Genomic DNA, 21142 nt, shown 5'->3' with positions numbered 1-21142 from the left:
TGTTACCCAGTACCTTTTCCTTACCTTTTGAAAAGGTAAGGATCAGTATATTAAACTATCTGTGTAAACTATGTTAACTACATACTAGTCATGCTTTCAGAACCATCTGGGAGTTATTTTACTGATGACAATATGACTATTTTGACAATGGTAGGTCATAAAATAATATTTAAATAAAGATTATGAGTAAAAGCTTAGATAAAAATTGGTTGCCAGGTCCATGGAAAACCTGAGTTTGTAAAGCCTTGTCATGGGTCATGTAGTTCATGAGTTAGAAGGTATTCTTCAGGTGAGCTTCTTGTAGTTTACAATTGAATACTCAGGTGAGTGAAATCAGGAGTGATACGATCTTTTTTTTCACCAGCAGGTGTCAGTGAAAATATGCAAGGACTGGAAAGAACTAAAAAACAGAAAGAGTCAATGAAGACAGAATTTAAAGAAGAACAAAAGAGATTCTTACAACATAACTTACAGGATGAAATGTCTAAAAACAATGTATTTTTGATTCCAAAAGATCTTAAGGGTAACAATTTTTCCTCTGATGAAGATGATCAATGTAATCCTTCTCAAGTACTTAAACAGCATGCTGTTTCATCATCCAAACACTGGAATCATGCCTATCCTCTTGCATCCAGTAAATACGTTCTTGACCGTAGTTGTCCAGCAACTGACCTTGAATATGATCCATTGATAAATTATTCTGCAGGCTTACTTAGCTCTTCTTTAGCAAAAGAGGATGAAAATGACAAACAGCAATTTCAGCAGGTGGAAGCATCTCCTTGTGACAATCGGCAGGTGTTTTTGGAGACTGTATTTGAAAACAAACATTGTTCTCCAAAGAAGAGGGCAAGGAGCTCTTCACCTATAAAACTTGAAATAAACCTCCAAGAATCTGATGATGATGATGATGTTCTTGTAATTGATGTTCCTCCATTGACTCTAACTAAGAAGCCAAAAATAAGTAGGAGCTATAAAAAATTGGAATGGGAAGAAAAATGTGCTTTTGTAGCACTTGCAGATAATCTACAGAACAGAGAGAGAGCAGAAGAATGCAAGTCTGCAGAGGAAAAAGGAACATTGGGCAGTGGGGGTCTACAGGAAGATAGCAAGGGTTTGGGCAACACTGAAGAAACACTGGAAATGTCACCAAAAACTCAAAGCACAAACTTTCTGGATGTGAAAATTGATGTCCTAAACGTTTCTAATAATCTCCAGGAACACAGAAATGCTCTTACTAATTCTAATGAAAATAACATGCCTTTGCTTTTTCATACTGTGGTAGGAATGCAGAAAGAAACATTGAATACAGGTAACACACAGACTGAAGTGCCAGTGAAAACATCTAATGTTGAAGAACATACTAATTACAACTTCCCAAGCGCCCAAAGAATGCTCCAGATAAGTTGGTGTTCTGAAGATGGTTTAAAAGATACTGGGAGTACCCCACTAACCCGGGGTACTCCTAAGAAATTAACAGAAAATACAAATGAAGCTCTGTGTACCTGGGAAAATGGGAGACATAAACTGGCGAACAACATATCTAGCCATCCATCTGATAAATTAAATTTGTTGAAAGAAACTGGTCCTGACACAGGTGTCTTAATAAAAAATGTTAACGAAGGAAGTGATGGTTGTAGGATTCAAGCTAACAGCAAAGAAAGTGAAATAATTGTATTAGATTCTTCTTCTGAAGAGATGGATTATAGTGAAGAGGATTCATCAGTCTCCGAATCAGATGATCCCACAGAAGAATGCCGGAGAATTTTCAATGAGTTTGTTGAAAGTGAAGCACTGAAGGAAAAGATGGCTAACCAGGTGCTTTCCTTTGCTTCCACACTTTGTGGTGCTAGTGAGTGGGGGGAAAAGAGGGAGAAGAATCAGCCATATTTTCCATGTTATCTCAAATCCTGTAACTTGATCTAGTGTCCAACTGTATATTTCTCAGACCTTCATTTAGCGTTCTGTGCTCAGAATTGGTGAACACATTCAAAGGTGCATGGGGATGCTGATGCATGAGAGGCTGTGGGCTCTCACAGCTACTCTGATTAAAGCACCGCACTCCCAACCTCCCAGAGCATATGTAAAAATGCCTTTAGTGTACCCAATGCTGTTTGGGTATACAGAAATAAGTGTTTCTGAGAATGCAATGTTGTTCTAACAGCAGCTACATTACTAGGTGTTTTGGCATGTAGCTTGAATGGAAGGGACAGCAGGAGTCGGGGCATCTCTTTATGGCAACACTTTTGTGTACTGTTAAGATATGTCTACATCTCCTATAAATCATGGGGAGCTGTGTCTATTAGCAAACTTTAAAAAAAAAATCTCTAAATGACTCATTTGGGCATTCAAGCTGAAATTTGACATATGGCGACCTTACATTGTGACTCTGCTATCGTATAATTTTTTTTTAATGACTTTTTCTCAAACTTGGCAATCAGCTGAATATGAATTAAATTGAAGTTTTTATGTTTATGGTATTTTGTATCTAGAAATATCTTAAGCCTTGAAAATGTTCTACTTTTTCTTGAACATGAGCATAAACATGAATTTCTCACCATGGATCTATGATACAGGAATGCATATACAGGCATACCTCAGAGATATTGTGGGTTCAGTTCCAGACCACCGCAATAAAGCGAGTCACACGAATTTTTTGGTTTCCCAGTGCATATAAAAGTTACGTTTACACTATACTGTAGTCTATTAAGTGTGCAATAATAGCATTGTCTACAAAAACAATGTACATACCTTAATTAAAAAATACTTTATTGCTTAAAAAATGCTACCATCATCTGAGCCTTCAGCAAGTTGTAATCTTTTTGCTGGTGGAGGGTCTTGCCTTGATGCTGATGGCTGCTGACTGATCAGGGTGGTGGTTGCTGAAGTTTGAAATATTGCGAGAATTACCAAAATGTGACACAGAGACACGAAGTGAGCAAATGCTGTTGGAAAAATGGCGCTGATAGACTTGCTCGACACGGGGTTGCCACAAACCTTCAATTTGTAAAAAACGGAATATCTGCGAAGTGCAATAAAGCGAAGCGCAATAAAACGAGGTATGCCTGTATATCTGTCTAAGGTACCTTTTTAGATTTTTTTTTTTTTTTTTTTTTTTTCGATTCATTGCAACGATGAATAGGAAAATGAGTAAGCTATCAGAGTTTAGGGACTTCATATGGGTTTGTACACCCTTTTTGTAATTAATAAGGAGAACATGCATTCTCTTTTTCCTACTTTTAATAGGCCCATGGTATAAATATTGAAGCTGAGGCATTGGATTCCAAGACAAATACAGGTTTTGGGCAGAAGAAAAGAATTGCTCATACTGCAAAATTTGATGTGAGTTGTTCTGGTAGCTTTTAAGAGGATTTGTGCTCTGCTCATATTATGTGTATATGTGCTAGTTTATCTTTGTTGTAGGTTAATACCTTTTGAGGTGCAAGGTGAGATGTACATTAAACTAATAGATTCATTCAGTTGTACTAAGCTCTGTTCTCATTTGTACCAGAAAGGTTTTATGATGGACAGCTGTACTATTCAGATACTTTTCAGTAATGAAACTGTCACCATAACAAAGTAGGACTCAAAGCTTTGTTCCATTTCAATAAAGGAAGAGTCCATAGTGAGCTAGTAGTTTCTTAAAATGAATCACTTCACCATTTTTTTTTTTTTTTTTCAGTACAGCTGTACATTTATAAGCCTGAGATTAGTTACGTTAACTAGCAATTCAAAGCACAGAACAGTCATCCTTTCATCTGAAGTGCTGGGAGTCCTGATTTTATGAATTACATTATTCTTCAAGCGAAAACGTCTATTATGATAGCTTTAACAGATGTTACCTTTTATATACCCTTGACAAACAAGCAGTACCTGAACGTTTATAGAAGAAATGCATTTGGTTCTAAGCTGTTCTTAATTTATGTTTTATGCAATATGCAAAATAGGATTATTTTATACATGGCTTTCATATATTGTTTTCAGATGTCTACTGTTAAATGTCTGTCATAGACATGGAAAACTTCACAAAATAAGCAGTTTCAGAGTAGGAACTCAATCTTTTATGGCTAGGGACAGAAATTTACCTGTAAACCAGTATAAATAATTAGAAACCAGTTCAAATCTAACAACAGAAATGGGAGAAACTGGTTTAAGATGAACCTGGATGGATGGACTTAACTGCTTTAGGTTAAAATGATCTGGGACAGAAATATCCATTTCGATTCAAGTTGACTCATAGTTGCCCAGCATCCCAGGATACTTTGCATCTCTCCAATAAGCCCCACCTCATGGGGTGGGTGGGCTAGTGTTGGCCCGAGCTCCAGTGAAGCAGGGAGATGTGCTGTAGTGGTTTCCAGCTCTGGCCTGGGCCACTGCAGGCATGTGGCTATATTTCCAGAATAAAAATTTAGTGTCTGTTATCAACTTGGTTATCAACTCAGTCAAACAGTTTAGATTAACCTGTGAAGATTGAACTGGTTCAGCCTTGAGCTTTTTGACTGTCTGTACATACTGAGCCTAGAAATCTTCTGTTGTCATCCTAACTACATATAGTGTTGGGGGAGGAGAAGATGAGGATAAGGATGAAAATAATAAGAATGTGCAGTTGCTTAAGTGGAGTGTGGGGGGGGGAACACACTTTAAAAAAAAAAAAAAAAAAAAGTCTGTAGGGTCTGAAACTCAGTATGGATTAAAATATCTCCGCTTGGATCAGTGTGGCTATGTCACTTTATGCCTGTTTAAAATCTGGTCTTGTAGGGTTTTTTAATCCTTTTTGAGCAAGAATACAATTATGGGAGCATGGCACTTATTTACATCTTGTTAATACATGGCATACTAGTTATCCTTGTAACTTGAAACTGTATCTGACAGATGGAATATACAGATCAATTATTTAACTTCTAATATTTTCATGTCTACCAGGTACAATCTAGCAAAGAAATAATTGTGCCTTTTAAAGCACCTCCTCCACAGCAGGCCAATGCCAGAATCCTGCAGGTACAGCACCAGGCAGCGCAGATAACAGCTGCTGTTAAGAGTGGCCAAGCTTTTGTTGCTGCAACTTCTGGGCAGAAGAAAAATGTGTCTGGATCATCAATGACTCAAAGTGTCGGATCAGTGGGTATGAGAAACCAAGTACTTCTTATTTTTAATAAAATTGTCACTTGGATCAGCTTGAAATCTATTTTATGAAAGTTTTTGTCCTAAAACTTTTGAGCATTGGATCCTCCAGTGAACTCTCTTGCTTCACTTCATTATTTAAAATATTACCCATAATCAAGATATTAAATGTCAGGATAATGGCATTCTTACAGAGATTCTTGCACTTGTACAAGCTTCAGCTAAAAACTAAAATGCTTAGAAACTGTTCTTAGAAGAAGAAACAAATCTAGACCAGCTGCAAGTAATCACTTAAGTGGGCAGGACTTTAGAAAAGCCATCTTTTTCTGTGTATGATACCTCCTTTTCTGCTGCTTCCCCCTCTGAACTTATTTTTCTTTTCTTTATGACTCTCTCTGTTGCAAGAAGACAAACCCGAAAACACCTATTTTTTATTTTTTTTCATCCTGATGTTGGAACTAAAATAGTGCTATAATAGTTCTACAAATCTGCTGACTTTAACTGAACTTTTAATCTTTAAACAATCATGTCAATAAATGTTGTGCTTTTACAATCCTCTTTTCTGTGCATATGAGGGTTTTTCCCCCTTTCGTTTCACAACAGTTAAGTAGCTGCATTAACTACTGTAGCTTAAAAAACAAAATAGAAACACTTCAGATAAACAGCTATGGGGGTAGGGAGGTAACTACTGCTTTCCCAGTTTGGGGGGAGGTTTAACTCTGTATTTGAAGTAACATTTAGTGACCTTTTTTCAGGTGTGAGGAAGGGAGGGGGAGGAACCAAACTAGTCTCAGAACAGACTGAGCTACTGTTTCATGTTGTGTAACTATTTCCCTTTTTCCCCTTTTGAAGTGGTACATTGCTTGTGCCAAGCATACATATTAAGTAGAGGTATGCGAAGTGGCATTTGATTCTGATTCAGGGGACAGTGATTCAGCTTGTTGACTTTTTTGGATCACTGTCCCAATTTCAATTTGTCCAAATCTGAAGATTCAGTGCTGATTCAGAGAAACAGTGATTCGGCCATAGACGCACCTTCATCTGGTTGGGTTTTTTCCCATTGTTTTTTCTACATGCCTCGAGTCACCAGGTGCAGCTCATGAATGCTGAGATGGTGGGGTGAATGGAGCATCCCACAGGAGCGCAGGGGTGGTGGTGGTGAATGCTTGGCAGCGGACCCAGAAGTGGACTGGAAGAACTTCTGGGTCTGCTGCCAAGCACATGGGGTGACCCCTCCTCACTTGCCCCCCATGCTCTGCAGGAGAACCAGAAGTGGACCGGAAGTACCTCTGGTCTACTTCCAAGTCTGCCACCAAGCGTGCTGGGGACTCCCTTCCCACTCCCATGGGATGCTCCATCTGCCCCACCATCTTGGCATTCATGAGCTGGCTGGTACCTTGGTATGTAGAAAAAACATAAAAAGCTGTGTCTATGGCCAAATTCTGATTTGGAGAGATTCAGAAGCCTCCAATTTGATTCAGAGAGATTAATGGGTCTCCTGAGTCAATTCAGACATTCGGCTGCCAAATGGGGCTGAACAGAATCGGCGACCAAAGCTTCGCACAGCCCTTGTATTAAGTATAACAGATATGTCCAGAGTCTAGTGTTTGACTTAAAAGGCCTGTGTCTAGCAACTTGTTTCCTTAGTCTCTGAAATTGCATTTTACTTGCTTCATATTACTAAAAAGACTTGGTGGAAAGTGCTTTGAGTGAAATTTGTGTAAAAGGTTCATGAAGTTAAGATATAACTGAATGAATTTTTTCTTTACTTTCCTAGTGTTTTTTTTTTTTTTTTTTTCTTCTACTGGACTTTATGGTTTGAGCATGCACTTGCCTAAAAGCTTAAAGATAATCTTTAGATCCAGTTACTTGGTCACTTCTCTTAAACACTGATATTACTACATGTTACTGTAATATCTACGTATATTCCACATAAAATTAATGAGACCGAGTGTAAAGTCATTCTTATGCTACCTAGACCCTGGCTATTCCTAAAGCTTGGCTAACCCACTTTGGTTAGCAAAAGGGAGGTGGGGGTTTTTTATGTGCATCTCCCTTCAGTGGGAGTAGATTGAGCTAGTAACATTTAATTCCTTCACCATGATAAACAGTTTTTCTCTTTTTTTTCTTTTTATTTCAGTTTCTTTAAATATGGTTGAAGTTCAGCCTGTTACAACCAGTCAACTGAATGTGGTTCTACAAGGAAATGCTGTAATGGGAATGCCATACAGATCTTCTAATCTTTCAGTAAAAAGGACTGCACCCATGCCTATGAAGGTACAGTAGCAGGATGGAAACAAGCATTTATTTGTGTGCCCAAATTCTGTAATTGCCATGTAAAAGGCTGTTACCTTATACTGCATAATTTGGCATGTAATATTAAATATTAATCTGTGTTTTAAATATTCTCTCTCTTGTACTATGTAGGCTACTCTGAAATTTGTTATAACAGTAAATTTAATATTATTCTGTCACATTTTTAAGCACTGGAAATTTAAGCAGTATTTTGCAATATAGTGATGAGAGTTCTTATTGTAGCTAGGAAAAAAGTTTGAGAAGGAAAAACTGTGAGGTAATATTTTTAATAGAACTCTTTAAAAATTAAAAGTATATAAGAAACTTGTGGAGTCTTACACAAAGTGAAACCAAACTGTTCTATTCTAAGTAACAAAATCTGGAGAATATATCAAAATAACAAGTCCCTTTTAAAAAATCCAATTCAGTATCCCAGGTGGAATAAAAAATAGATTGGAGATAAAGGCCAAAGAGGCAAATTACTGAATATAAATAATAGCAGTTAATATGAATTCCTGCTTTGAAGACATGAACACACTATTTTTTTTCTGATTTGGCTTTTTGATGCCTCCTACATCTTTCCCATGCATCTCTGATTTAAAAGCTTTTATGTAATTCTGGACTAAAGTATTAATTTTTATAGGTTAAGTAAAATGTTTCAACTGTAAGTTGTTCAAACCCTTTTATGCAGCATGTTACAAAAAAATAATTTGAAAAAATCTACTTTTTAAGGTTTCTACACGGAGGCGGCCTTCTGTAGTTCCAGAATCTGGATCCAAAGTATCACATGACACAAGGCAACGATATGTCAACTTCTTTGTTGAAGAATATATGAAAATTTGTAGAACAGTGAATGAAGCATTTGACAAGGTTGTGACTGTTTGTTTTGGTTTTCTTGTTTTTGAAGTGAATGCAAAGAATGATACAGATTGCAAATGTCTTCATACAGCGATATACGTAATTAAGGAAAATATCATGTGTATTTTAAAAAAAAAACAAAAAAAAACAAAAAACCCCAAAAGTTTAACTTCAGAATGCTGATGAGCTACTTTGACAAAAAAGAGCTGGCAAAACTTACAACTGCTTTTTCTTTCTCTTTTCTTTCCTTTCCTATCTGCTGTTCCAGTGCAACCCCCTCTTTCTCTCCCCTGTTCCTCACCCCCAAAGGAAAGGACTTTGCGGAAATATTTGGAAGTTTTGAAATAGTCACAAAATTTTTTTTTCTTAGAATATACAACAGTCTGACTGTTTCATTGTCTGGTGAGAAATTAAGACTGCTGACTTGCAGGTTAGTAATCACCTGCTTGGGGAAATGTATCTTTCCCTGGAAAGCACCCACAATACTTGATTGTGTACAGTGGAGGCTTATTTACAGTTTATATCAAACCAAATAATTGTCTTAAATTGACAGTCTCACCATGTGAGTGACAGGCATGAGAAGTCTGAACAGATGTCTTGAGTACTGAGTTCTGTGAAGACCTTTTGGGGTTCACAAGTAAAAGCCTGAAATCTAACTAAAGCCTTTAATATCTAACTAAATCTTAAAATCTCTAATTAAAGGTTTTAATACAATGTCTGTTTATTTTTTTTAAAATTTTTTCTCTTAAATGAAATGACTGTTTGCTTGTTCTTGCTTTACTTTTTTTTTTTCTATTTAAAACTGTATGTATAAGATAGTATATTTCTCTTTCAGTGTATAGTGGGAATACACACTTCTTTAACTGTTCCCTCTGTTACCTTCTTAACCATTTTTCTTGTAATACTGTTTCTTTCAGACTTCCTTTACTGTGTGTGGTTTTTTTTTAAGCTGAAGACAAAACTTATATACAAACCAGTATGTGATTGGAAACTGGTTCAAGTCTGTGACAACAGAAGTTCACTAGACATAAACCACTTTCAAAATGGCTGAAACAGGCTTAAGATAAACTTGAGTGGATATAGTATGAGACTTGACTTGAATCTGGTGGGGATCTGAGACAGAAGTTCCATAGACTGATTTAACCTAAATTAGTTAACTTGCAGTCCCCCAGCATCCCAGGATTGTTCATACCAGTCCCACAAATCTTAACCTCACAGGATGAGTGAGCTAACCTTGGCTCAAGCTGTCTGCTTCAGCCAAGCAGGGAGGCATGCTCTAGTGCCCCGCAGCTTTTGTCCTGAGCCATTGCAGGCATGTGACTGCAATTCTGGAATCAAAAGTGAATGTCTGTTCACTTGCTTATCAGTTAAATCTATACTGCTTAGACTAACCTGCAAAGATTGAATCCATTCATGGGCTTTTTGATTGTCTGTACTTAGCTCTAATGTCTTTCTCACTTTTGACTTGTCTTCTAATGCTTGTAGTTTTAAACTGTTTTGTCACTTCCTTGTTGTTTTATATTGGTCTCTCCCTCTTAATATAGGCATTGGCTGAGGAAAAGGCAATTTATGACCGTTGTGGCAGTAAAAATATGTATCTGAATATTACTGTGAACACACTCAAAAAGCTGAGGGATCATGGTAGCCTCTCTTCCAATGGTAAGCCATTTCATAGTGGGCATTTCAGATGGAAGGAACAATATCTGATGATTGTTTTGTGTCTCTTCAGGGGAAATCATGCTGCTTTTTACATTCTTCTTGAGTAAACACATTTCTAAAACTTTTTTTCCCCTTTGATGTAGTGTATGACTTAATGCATGTATGTGTATGCTGTAATCGTTACAGTGAATATATAAATAACTCCATATACTGGTCCTGGCCTTACATGGCCTGCCTGTGCTGGTTCTAGGTCTCCTGTGGACGTTGGGTCAGAACAAGGTGCATACTGGTCACAGGCTGGACTTGGCACTGCGTGCAATAGGTGGTCCAGGGAAAAGATCAGCTGCATGTAGCGCCCCAGGCTGACCTCCTGTGCTACTTGCAGTGTCGCGCGCGCGTGTGTGTGTGTGTGTGTGTGTGTGTGTGTGTGTGTGTGTGCGCACACTGTAATGATTACAAGCATGGGTTTCAAACTCATCTGGCACCATGGCTTGGTTGTTGGGCCACACCAGGACCATTCTCATGGGGAGTGTACCCATGGTACCACATCTAGCCCATATGATAAGTGCATTGCCCCCAAAGCTTACTGTCCATGTGGGGCCAGTATGGAGTGTGCACTGCTTGTAGTGTGAAGGCTGGACCTGACACTGCAAGTAGCACAGGAGGTCGGTCTGGGGTGCTACATGCAGCTGATCTTTTCCCTGGACCACCTATTGCATGCAGTGCCATGTCCAGCCTTGTTCTGACCCGATGTGCACAGGATACCTAAAACCACCACAGGCAAGCCATGTAAGGCCAGGGCCGGTGTATGGAGTTGTTTAGAGATCCATGGGTCAGAGTTGGCCAATAGGCCTTATGTTTAACACTTTTGGGTTACAGGAAATCTGATGTTTGGTGCATGCAATTAGAAAAATATTTTTAAACATTTCTATATCTAGGGCAAGCTAGTGGCAGCAGATCTACCAATGCAAATGGATCCGGAAAGTCAGAAGAGAAGAACGGTAAAAATAGTGCTGAATACTCTTACTTTACCTCCTATATCTGTATAAAATAGGCTAACCTTATTTCAGGGTGAAAACCATTTCTTTCCTAATTTCTGGTTTTAAGTTCTTAGACTTCCTTTTTTTGTTGGCCACAAATGCCACTCATGGCTAACATATGATTTGTTTCCATTCAGTAATATTTTTTTCTTCAGGGTTTTGTCCACATTCCTTTGGGGTACAAATGCACCTCAAGTGTTTCTGAGATGAGAGAACTTGCTAATCTCACAGCTTGAATGTGTACTGCCTTTCATATTGAATGTATAAGGTGATGCAGGTTCCCATTCCTCAGCTTCCCTTCAATCTCATTGGCTGGAAGGTAGTATCTGTTGTAGACTGTATGCTTGCCCTAGAGTCTCTCTCTTTCTCTGGGTAACATTCTTTTCCTTGTGCATCCTTTCCTCCCCTGCACACTTTTTTTTCTTTCAGGGACAATTATTTTCAGAAATACTTAAGGTTTTCATGGCCTGAATGACTCACTTTTTCTCTAGCTGTGTGTGACTCCATTTTTCTCCTCTCTCCTCACTCTTCATAATGGTTACAGACCCATTCATGGGGTACACCCCCAGAGCCTTTAAGTTTCTCCTGGCTGTCTTACTGCTTGTCCAAGGAATAGACTAAGGTTTGTCCTGGTATAATTCCTTCAAGCCTCAGCTCCACTGGCCTTATACCAGCCCTTACCGCTCCAACAAGGGAATCTCTAGGTGGATTCCACTTGGGTTGTAAAAGAGATTTCAAGTCCTTCTTCCTTAGAGAATGGGCCCCCTGGCATATCACTTGCCCAGAGATCACTCTTCATTACAGGCAGCCAGCAAGGAGACAAACGACAACAAAAGCACTTATGTAGGATAAAGGAATTATACAAGAAAAACAGCCCGTAAGTTTTTGGAAACGGAACAAAATGACAAATAATGTTTCTTACTCCCTCATCTGGCTACCACCTCGCCCCTTGAGGGGAGTCCTAGTGTCTTCTGAGATCAGCCTTCCTGCTCATTCTACCAAGCCTGACTGCTGGGAACCAGGCCTCCTCCAAAGCCTGAGGAATAACTGAAGACCAGGCTTGTCACACAGGAAGCCTCTGAAATAAAATACATTCAAGTCCGCCTCTGCCTCCAGTCAGCATTGTCCAAATTGCTCCCAAGTCATAGAATCCTCCAGAGATTTTATTTCCCTAGGACATCTGGTTGCCACTTCATTCAGATGTTCTTCCCATTACAAGTAAATAATAACTTGGGTGCTTATCCCAAAAATGTCTCTGTTGGGTTTAGCTTTTGGTCTAACAACACAATGGCAAGAAATATTTAGCAGTTATCTACTCCCTTTCTTAAGCAGGCATCCCTCTGTTCCTTTGAACCATGCCCAAAATCATAAAGACACATACAGACTATGTAACATAACCTATATAGAGATGAAAGTAGCATAAATGGATAGAACATAACATGGGTTTTTCAAGGAGACTACACATACCGTATCAATACAACAAATGTCAGAAAATCTGCGTGACACCCCATGAACTCTTTTTCCCCCCCCACCCCCAATAAAACTTGATAGGGTTTGTGACCATGACAGTCACTGATTTAATGTGGTATCAGCTGGACCTTGCATGGCTTATAATTTGAAACCTTAGTACAAGGTGTCTTTTCATGAATGTGATAAAGGACACTAAACTCTTCTCAAAAGTGGTATTGAAGCATGCCACTCTTTCTTTTAAAGTTTTAAAAGTGCAAACACAGCATCAAAACTGATGAGGCATCTTTTATGTTTTCAGTGTGGGCTCTCCAAGGATATCTGTAGGGTAAAATGTAAGCCCAAGTGTTTTTGAAGTACATGCACATACACTACAAGAATGTGCATATAGATAGCACATCTTTAAAAAAAGGTGGCTAATAATATGTTCTCTTTTCCAATTTGAAGGAACATACTGACTTTCTAGTACAGGGAATGCTCTTCAGTACAATTTGTTTTCAAATTTGGGTACAATTTATTTAACACTTTAAGGTATGTTTTATAGCTGAAACTGAGCAGTTCTTTTGTTTTGGCTTCGGTCAGAGATATTATAAATCAATAAGGTAAATGAGTCAACAGGGATCTGGGCTTTGTTTGCTGTGGAAAAATGTGGATTTTCTCATTTTAAAGGAGGTTTCACTCTGCAGGTAGCTGTTTGGGGCTGGAGGGAGGGTGATTTTGGAGGCAGGGGACACCATGTACATGTATGTGACCAGCATACAGCCAGGCAGGATGTGGTGGGAGCAGGTCTGGCAGCTGGATACAGGCAAGTCTATTGGTGTGGTAGGGGGGTTGGAGGGTCAGGGCTTGGGCAGTATCTGGGGGTGCGGCTGTGGGTGTCAGGGAATGTGTTGAGGGGGTGGGGTGGAGGGAGAAGGTATGTGGGTGCTGGGGCTGCCAGTGATCCCAGTTCTGTGCTGTTGTCAGCGGGCCCCACCTAGAGGCACCTGCCCCACGAGTGGAGGAGGGAGGTAGGGGCATCTTTTGGGAGTGGTGGGGAGCTGCCAGAGCAGGCTGGTGGAACCAGGGTCTGCTGCCTGTGCTGTCAAGGGCAGGGTGGCCAGGGGATGCTACCCTGAAGCGGGAGACCATGGCCAGGCTACCTGGTACAGCACAGGAGCCCTAGCCTGGGATAGGGAGTGCCATAGCCATCACCTGGCAAGGCCCCCTCTGGCAGGGCTGGGGGGGGAACAAGTTGGCTGCAGGTTGGGAGTGAGTCACTGGCAGAGCTGGCGATAATAGGGAACTGCATTGGGAGTGAGGGGCAATGGCACATACAGGGGCAAGGCACTGGCATCAGGGTTGCTTAGCTCTACAAAGCAGCATGGCAGGGGATGCAGCTGCAATTGGGCCCACATCCTGGTGAGTGAAGGGGGCAAGGGGTGCTCTGACCGTGTCATGATGATGAAAACAAACGTCCAGCACACACAGGTATTTAGAATATATTTTATTATGATTTGAAGCACTGGTAGGCTTCCAAATTGCTTTGATATACTTAATATTTTAATAAAACATTGCATGAAATTGATACATATATACATAGCGGCTTTTCATTTCAGCTGCAAAAAAGTAAATGTTGGGGTTTTTAACTAGAGAATTGGGGATTTTTTTTAAAGAGGAAACCAGGATCCCTGGTGAGTCAAGTAAACTTAAAACTGCAAAACAATACCACACTTGAAGTAAAACCTTAAATGTACAGTGCAGATGGTTAAGTGACACATTTGTTTAGAGTTCATTTTGGCTATATATGCTTAACCTATTATACATTTTTACTAGATCTTACAGGAATTGTTCTCTATAGACTACTGAAAGACTACCTTCTGACTGACGAACAACTAAATGTAAATAATTTCCCACAACCAAATCCTGAAAAGCCTGGCAGTGCTATGTTGAATGGAGTTACAAAAATGGCTGTATCTGACCGTGAGTAAATGAGACTAGGATTTCTGAATGCCTATCCAGGTCAATAGAAATAAGAATAGAACTTCAAAGAACACTCTTACACTGGACTTCCTATTTTCCAATCTGCTAAAGTAAAAACTGCTTAAATTATGATAAAGCATATTGCTACTGAGGCCCTGGTTTTTCTTACGAACACTTCCAAAACTAGTGTTCACGAACTGATTTCAGTAGAACTAGAATTTTGTGCATGTCTTTGCTGCCTACCAGAAAGCTTCAAGACTGACCCAAGTACTTGGATTTGAACAGAATGCCATCTGTATTTTTGAAAAACATTTGGTTTCTGGAGAGAACTAGGCTGCTATTTGTCCCTGGGGAATGCGTGTTCCATTTGTGCTTTGGTACACATCAAGTTACCCTGGGGATGGTAAGCAGGCTGGGGCCAGCACTGGGGTGGCATCAGCAGCCTTGGGGTGGGGGGACTTTCCAGGGCTGCAGCAGCAGCAATCCTGGCTGGCAGCTGCAGCGTGGCTCTAGACAGCCCTGCATCAGTCTTGTTTTTTTTGGGTCGGTTTTTGTTTTTGTTTTTTTTTTTTTCCTACCCCCCCTCCCCTTGTGGGTCGTCTTAAACTCTCTGTCCTGCTCCATAGCAGTGCAGAGAACATTTGAAGGTGCAGTATGTAGTGCTGCAGATGCATCTGCAGTGCCACATACCATGTGACTGTGCTCATCTGGATGAGGCCCTTGTGTGAGGAGTAAAAATGTTAATACTTGTAGTAGATGCCACTACTGATTATAAGAATTCATATTGTAATGACAACTTTTATATTGTATACACCTTGAAACAGATTGCTCTTTTGTCATAGTTTCAACAAGCCTCGCAAACAGTACTAAGGGTATATTTGTTTAAGCAGAGTAATTACCTGTTCATTGTTTACCCTAATGATAATCGCATTCATTCAGTTCATCAGGTTGAATACCTTCTTCCTGGCTGACCATGTGGAAAGTACAATTTTTCAAGGCTGAACTTTGATCATGAAATTATCATACTTTGTTTCAGCTTGCAAAAGAACATGCTGTAGATGTGGAAAAATATATGCTGTAACTTCTTCAGGGAAGCATATTCGTAAAGAAGAATGCAACTACCATTTTGGTAGAGTACAGAGACATAAAGGCAAGTATAGTTGTTGACATGTAATAGGCCACCATTACCAATCCATAAAGGGAAGACTTTGTTTTCAGTTACTGAATATTAACTGTTCTGACCTTATTTACAGTCTTAAGTCTTGCTTTCACCAGGAGTCAGTTAAAACCAGGACTGTCTTCTGTTCTCTGTGGTTACCTGGCAATATATCAACCTTTCTTACTAAAGAAGCTATGTTCTGGGGCTGTGCGAAGTTTCACTGGCAGTTTTGTTTTGACTTGTTTTGAGCTCAAAACGGAGAGCTTCAGAACAGCTTTGAAACTAAATGAGGCAAGTCGAAACGTTTCAAAGCTCGAGCTGGGCTTGCCTGTAGGGAAACAGAAACTAAAGTAAGGAGGGGGTGAAGGACTGCTCTCATTGGCCAGCTACACAGTCACTAATGACTGTCATCCTTTCCTGAGGTCTCTTCCAATCCCAGTGCTCTGGGGGAGGGATGGAAAACCTGCATAAAAGGCAGCATTGTTTGAACTGCCCTGCTTTCTGCCTTGATGATATTAGCTGAGTGAGGGTGCGCTGTAACATGCACAGTGTCACCTACCCATGTCATGAGTTCTGCCTGTCAGTAGCCAGAGGTGCAGAGCCCCAGAATCCAGACTCCCCCTGCACCTAATCTCCTTGATAGCTGGCAGGCTTTGTGGTCACAGCAGGACCTAGCAGTTGTCACCTGCCCTGTGCCCCAAGACGGATGCCATCCCACAAGCACCCATGTCATGAATTTTGCCTGTCAGCAGCCAGAGGTGCACTTTCCCTGAAACCCCTATACCTATCTCCTTGAAACTTGGCAGGCTTCATGCCCTCAGAAGGGGCTACTATTCCTGCAGGTTTCATCCAAATCGGGCCAGAAATGACAAAGTGTTCCGTTTTGACAGAACAGCATTTCATTTCGATTGGAAACTGCTGTTCCGTTCATTTTGCTGTTTCTATGTTCTGTTCATATGCTATAATGGGGAAAGCTCAAAACAGCATATAAAAGAGTCCTACTATGTTCTTCTCAGTTCTCCTATTTGGAGGAAAAAATCCAGCTGCCTTCCTAATGTTTTTCCTGGAATAAAGAAAGTTGGTTTCAGTACAGTGTCACTATAGGGGAAGTTGGTAGTGACCCATTTAGTTGAGTAGTTTTAAATACTTTTTTTATGAAATATTCTACTAACTTAAATAATGCAGTTTGAATTACTCCCAAAGTTAAGAGCTACTATAATGTGCGTATAGCAAGAGGGAATGTACAAGGTTGCAGACTTAAGACTTCATAAGAAGCTTACCTGTTGCCATTCCATGTTCTGTCAACTTTAAAATGCTGTAAGTGGACTTTTTATAGATAAAAGGTTTAATAAATTTTAAATTTCTACATTGCTATCATGTGCCTAAAACTGATCATAAGGGCTAGGGACAGATATTACGTACAAACCAGTTTAAGTGATCAGAAACTAGTTTAAACCTGTAACAGAACAGGTGTTCAGTGCACATAAACCAGTTTCAAAATGGATGAAACTGGTCTGAGAGAAACCTGGTTGAATGTAGTATCGGACTTAATTGATTTGGCTCAAATTGACTTATCCCAGACCCCTTTCTGGCTTAAGATAAATTGGACTCTCCCAGTATGCTCTTTGGGCTGGGTGAGGCTCTCTGGTCCACAGCAGAAATGGGCCCTCCCCTCTGCTCCCTAGCTGGAGGTTGGCACAAACTTGCAGACACAGCAGGGTCTGCTGGCTTTTCTGTGCTCCCCACCCCCACTTGCTGCTTAAGCAGGGATCCCTTCCTCTTCTGCCACAGTAGGGACTGTAGCCAGCATGTGGTATGCTAGCTAATACAGAGGGGTGTGTCTCTCCCATTTCACTGGGATAGGCAAACAGAACAGTGACTGCTTAGGGCTTTTGAAGCTAATTGACAGATCAGTCAGTAAGCTGTTTAAGAAGTTTGAACTAATGGAGAGAGGACATTGCTTTGTGAATCGGATGATAAAGACTCCTATTGGCTCTTGGCTGTCTTGCTCACCTGTCAGCTTGCTACAGACAGTATAAAGAAGCAGGGAGGGAGATTAAAAAGCTCAGTGTCCCCAACAGATGCATGCACTGTACATCTTCCCCCTCACCCCCTTGCCTCAGAGTGCTAGCTGGGGGCTGACAACATCCCACCCCTTGAGCAGCCAGTGGAGAAAAGCTTGGAACTGTGCAGGCAGACCTCACTAACTGGAGAGTCCTGCCAGGGCCTGGCCAACCCCTCCCCCCCAGCTCACTTCCCTGCTGAAGGAAAGGGAGGGCTGCTGTCATGCCCCCCAGCTTCTAGCCTGAGCCACTGCAGGCATGTGCCTGCATTTCCTCAATTTGGAGAGAATGTCTGTCCAGTTTCAAATCAGTTCAGCTTAGTCAGGTTAGAGTAACCTGCAAAGATTGAATCTATTCAGGCTAAGGTTTTGTTAATATCTGTCCCTAGCCAGGAAGTCAACATTGTTAGAAATGTTTTAGCTTGCAGCTTTTTACTTCCATTTAAAGTTAATTACAAGCATTAAAACTTTCTAGTGACTGGTAGAATAGAATATGTTAATATTTTAATTCTTGCATGGCAGTTCCTGGTGGCATGGAATCCCGCTACAGTTGTTGTGAAGGAGTGGTGGGGTCTCCTGGATGCCAAGTTGCAAAGGTAGGAACGTTTTGTGATGGGGCCTCTCATGGTTTTGCAGTTTACGGTATTGGATCATACTTTAACATGCAGTGTCTCAAGGCCTTGCCTAACTTTCTAGTAATGATCATATAACAACCCTGTGACAATGACTGTTGCTTTCATGAAAATAGTTGGAAGTTGTTATATGGATTTAGTTATTTTAATACATTTTTGGAAAATGACTTTGTCAAATAATATTCTTCTATAGAACCTCCTGTTTTTATACTGGATGTGGTAGGTTGCATGGACAATACTTAATAAATAGTCTTCCTATGTTTTGTTCACTAAAGTTGTTTTTGGTAGGCTCTTTTATTTTTTTTGTTTGTTTGGTTTTTTTTGTTTGTTTGTTTGTTTGTTTTTTTACTGAAGCACCCAGCCATTTGGATACAATACTATAATATTCAATTTTTAATGCTACTGGGAATTTTACAGCTCCATGTCCATGATGGGCGAAAGGAAAACCTAGAAGGCTTTATGAAGACCTTTATCAAACCACCTCCACCTGATGGGAACCATGGGGTGTATGCACTGGACTGTGAAATGGTATGGTTAACTTTCGTATTTTGAACTTAATTTCAAGATGGGTGTAGGTTCATAGGAAATACTGTAAATTGACTGCTGAGAAAATTGTGAAAACCCATTCTACCACCAAGATATTTACGCTAAGAGTTGGCTTGTATTCTCTCCTACAGAACACAGTAAACCGAGGGTTGCTACCTAAAAGTTACCTGCTTTTACAACATCAGACCCTTTAATTATAATAAAAAAAAGTAGTAGTAATAGTGAACTTTATTAGTTTGCTTTTTTTTTTCCTTTGATGGAGAAAATCGGCTCTGGTCTGGAGTATACTTGCTACTAAATATAATGGTCAAAGGACGGACAGTATGATCAATAGCCTTTGTTCCACTATATTCGAACTGAGGAATAGCTACTACTATAGGCTCCTACAGAGGGAAGCATACTGCCTGATTTGCTAAAGTCATATGCTGTCAATTTGTCTCTCTTCCCACCTCCCACCCGTAAAGGAGGCAAAAACGGAGCTTTTGTACAGAGACTTAAGCCTATTTTGCTTTTATTTTTAATAACTTTTACTATAGTGTACAGGAATAACTCAAGTTGAATATTTAGAGCAATGGTTTTCAACCTTTTATTTATGGGCCACTAAAAAACTGAGTAGAAGCACAGACCCCTTTGAATGGTAAGTCTGGGAAGTCGCATACTTTTGACTGATAATAGTCAAGTTTTGGGGACCCCTTAGATATAGTTTGCAGACTTCCAGGGGTCCATGGACCACAAGTTGAACACTACTGATTTTAGAGCATCCTTCATTGCCCCCTGTCATGGTACTCTTTCAGGAGCCACTAAAACTCAAACCACTTGGACCTGTTGTGCCTATGTGGTCCTTCATGCCAGCAATCCATATAAAAAGATCAAGAAACAGTAATGTTGAATCTTTCTTTACCACTTGCGGTATTTGTTTTTCTTAGTGTTACACAACACAAGGCCTGGAGCTTACTAGAGTGACGGTTGTTGATCCCAACCTAGAGGTTGCCTATAATACATTTGTTAAACCTGATAATGACATCATAGACTACAACACAAGGTATCCATACATTTGAAAATATCATTATTCTTTTTTTAAAAGTTGTGCAGTTTTTATGATTTAAGACTGACTATAGTTGAATGAACTTTTTTTGAGACCGTCTTCTACATTAATGTGTATCTATATGATGCTGAAGAGTCCCAGTCATGCCACCACATTATTCCCAGGCACTATAGGAATACAGATCAAAAAGATGCACCATGATGTTAAGAGCTTTATAGCTTAAGAAGGTATCTTCTGTCTTGAAAGGCAAGAATTCTTGTGACCGATTTTTCTCTCTTTATTGGTTGGGATATTTTAGGCAAGTTTCTGGATATCACAATACTCTTCCTTGGGTCTCTCAGTTTATCCCAACTATGTAGCTGGTCTGAGAGAGACCATTGACAAATTCCTACTGCTTGAATTTCTCAGACAATCATAGTTACAACATCACTTCAGCAGTCTTCTATTTTTATACTTCCAAGAGGGTTTTTTTCCTGGCCATTGGAGGGGTATTTCAATGCAGAAAAAAAGGCTAAGCTGTTAAGTTGGTAAAACCTCATCTATAGATGTCCCAAATGGGTGAGTTGCTCTTTCACACCTATCTCTTACTTAAATTATAGATACTGATTTGTATAGTGCCATTTTGGACATCATTCTTGTTGAACTGTATGCAGTATTTCAGAATGTACAGAATTCTTGATAAGATGCCTGTACTAATAGCCACTGTAGCTATCACTTGGGCAAGAGGTATATACTCTAGATACAAATAATTTGGCTTTCATGCTCTCCCACTTCATGCAACTCATTCTTGGTTACTCTTTTCGCTGAGGAAGCAGTAAGTGTTTGGGCAGGGCATAAGTTTCAAGGCCTTTAGGTTTTTTTAGCTGCTGCTTCACCATAGAGAAAAGGAAGTGGCTCAGAATTTGACTCTTCTGACATCTTTCTGTCACAGTGCTTATGTGCTCATTTCCTTAGTCGATCAGTCTTGGGCTCATGAGAACCAGCTAGAGTCAGCTGTCCTCAATAGGTGATCTGAAACCCAGGTCTCTACATCTTACTGTGGCATGATAACATAATGAAGGGTGGATGACCAAGGCAGCAGCCCCAGATGCCCATTTGGGGGTCCAAGAAGGGCAGCCACAGCTGCAGCCAGCCCAACCCTTGCTGCTGGTTAGGGTACAGCCCCTGATTAGTTATGCCTCTTCTGTGGAACTCATCCCTGAAGAAAGGGAAAGAAAAAAATCCACTTGTATGTCTGAAATGAATGTACACTGCTTCCAAACCTGACTTTTTTAATAATCTTAGCTGTTCACATGCTTT

General features: G+C 40.0%; 1 protein-coding gene across 1 annotated transcript in view; it reads left to right on the top strand.

Moving 5' to 3' along the window:
• The first annotated feature begins 370 nt into the window (after positions 1–370).
• The window catches only part of LOC149868546 (RNA exonuclease 1 homolog), a 28318-nt gene continuing 7546 nt past the window's right edge, over positions 371–21142 (top strand). The window contains exons 1-12 of the mRNA XM_090038814.1: positions 371–1815; positions 3244–3339; positions 4921–5119; positions 7259–7395; positions 8146–8283; positions 9816–9930; positions 10869–10931; positions 14253–14399; positions 15436–15549; positions 18143–18216; positions 18670–18780; positions 19725–19840. Of these exons, the coding sequence (XP_089894940.1) occupies positions 382–1815; positions 3244–3339; positions 4921–5119; positions 7259–7395; positions 8146–8283; positions 9816–9930; positions 10869–10931; positions 14253–14399; positions 15436–15549; positions 18143–18216; positions 18670–18780; positions 19725–19840 (2744 nt within the window). The 5' untranslated portion in view covers positions 371–381. The remainder of the gene's footprint in view (positions 1816–3243; positions 3340–4920; positions 5120–7258; positions 7396–8145; positions 8284–9815; positions 9931–10868; positions 10932–14252; positions 14400–15435; positions 15550–18142; positions 18217–18669; positions 18781–19724; positions 19841–21142) is intronic.

The sequence above is a fragment of the Crocodylus siamensis genome, chromosome 3 (assembly GCF_052110815.1).
Source record: "Crocodylus siamensis isolate JL-2025a chromosome 3, ASM5211081v1, whole genome shotgun sequence".
Classification (NCBI taxonomy): domain Eukaryota; kingdom Metazoa; phylum Chordata; order Crocodylia; family Crocodylidae; genus Crocodylus; species Crocodylus siamensis.
The sequence above is the reverse complement of the archived record's forward strand: the minus strand, read 5'-3'. Positions and strand labels throughout refer to the sequence as shown.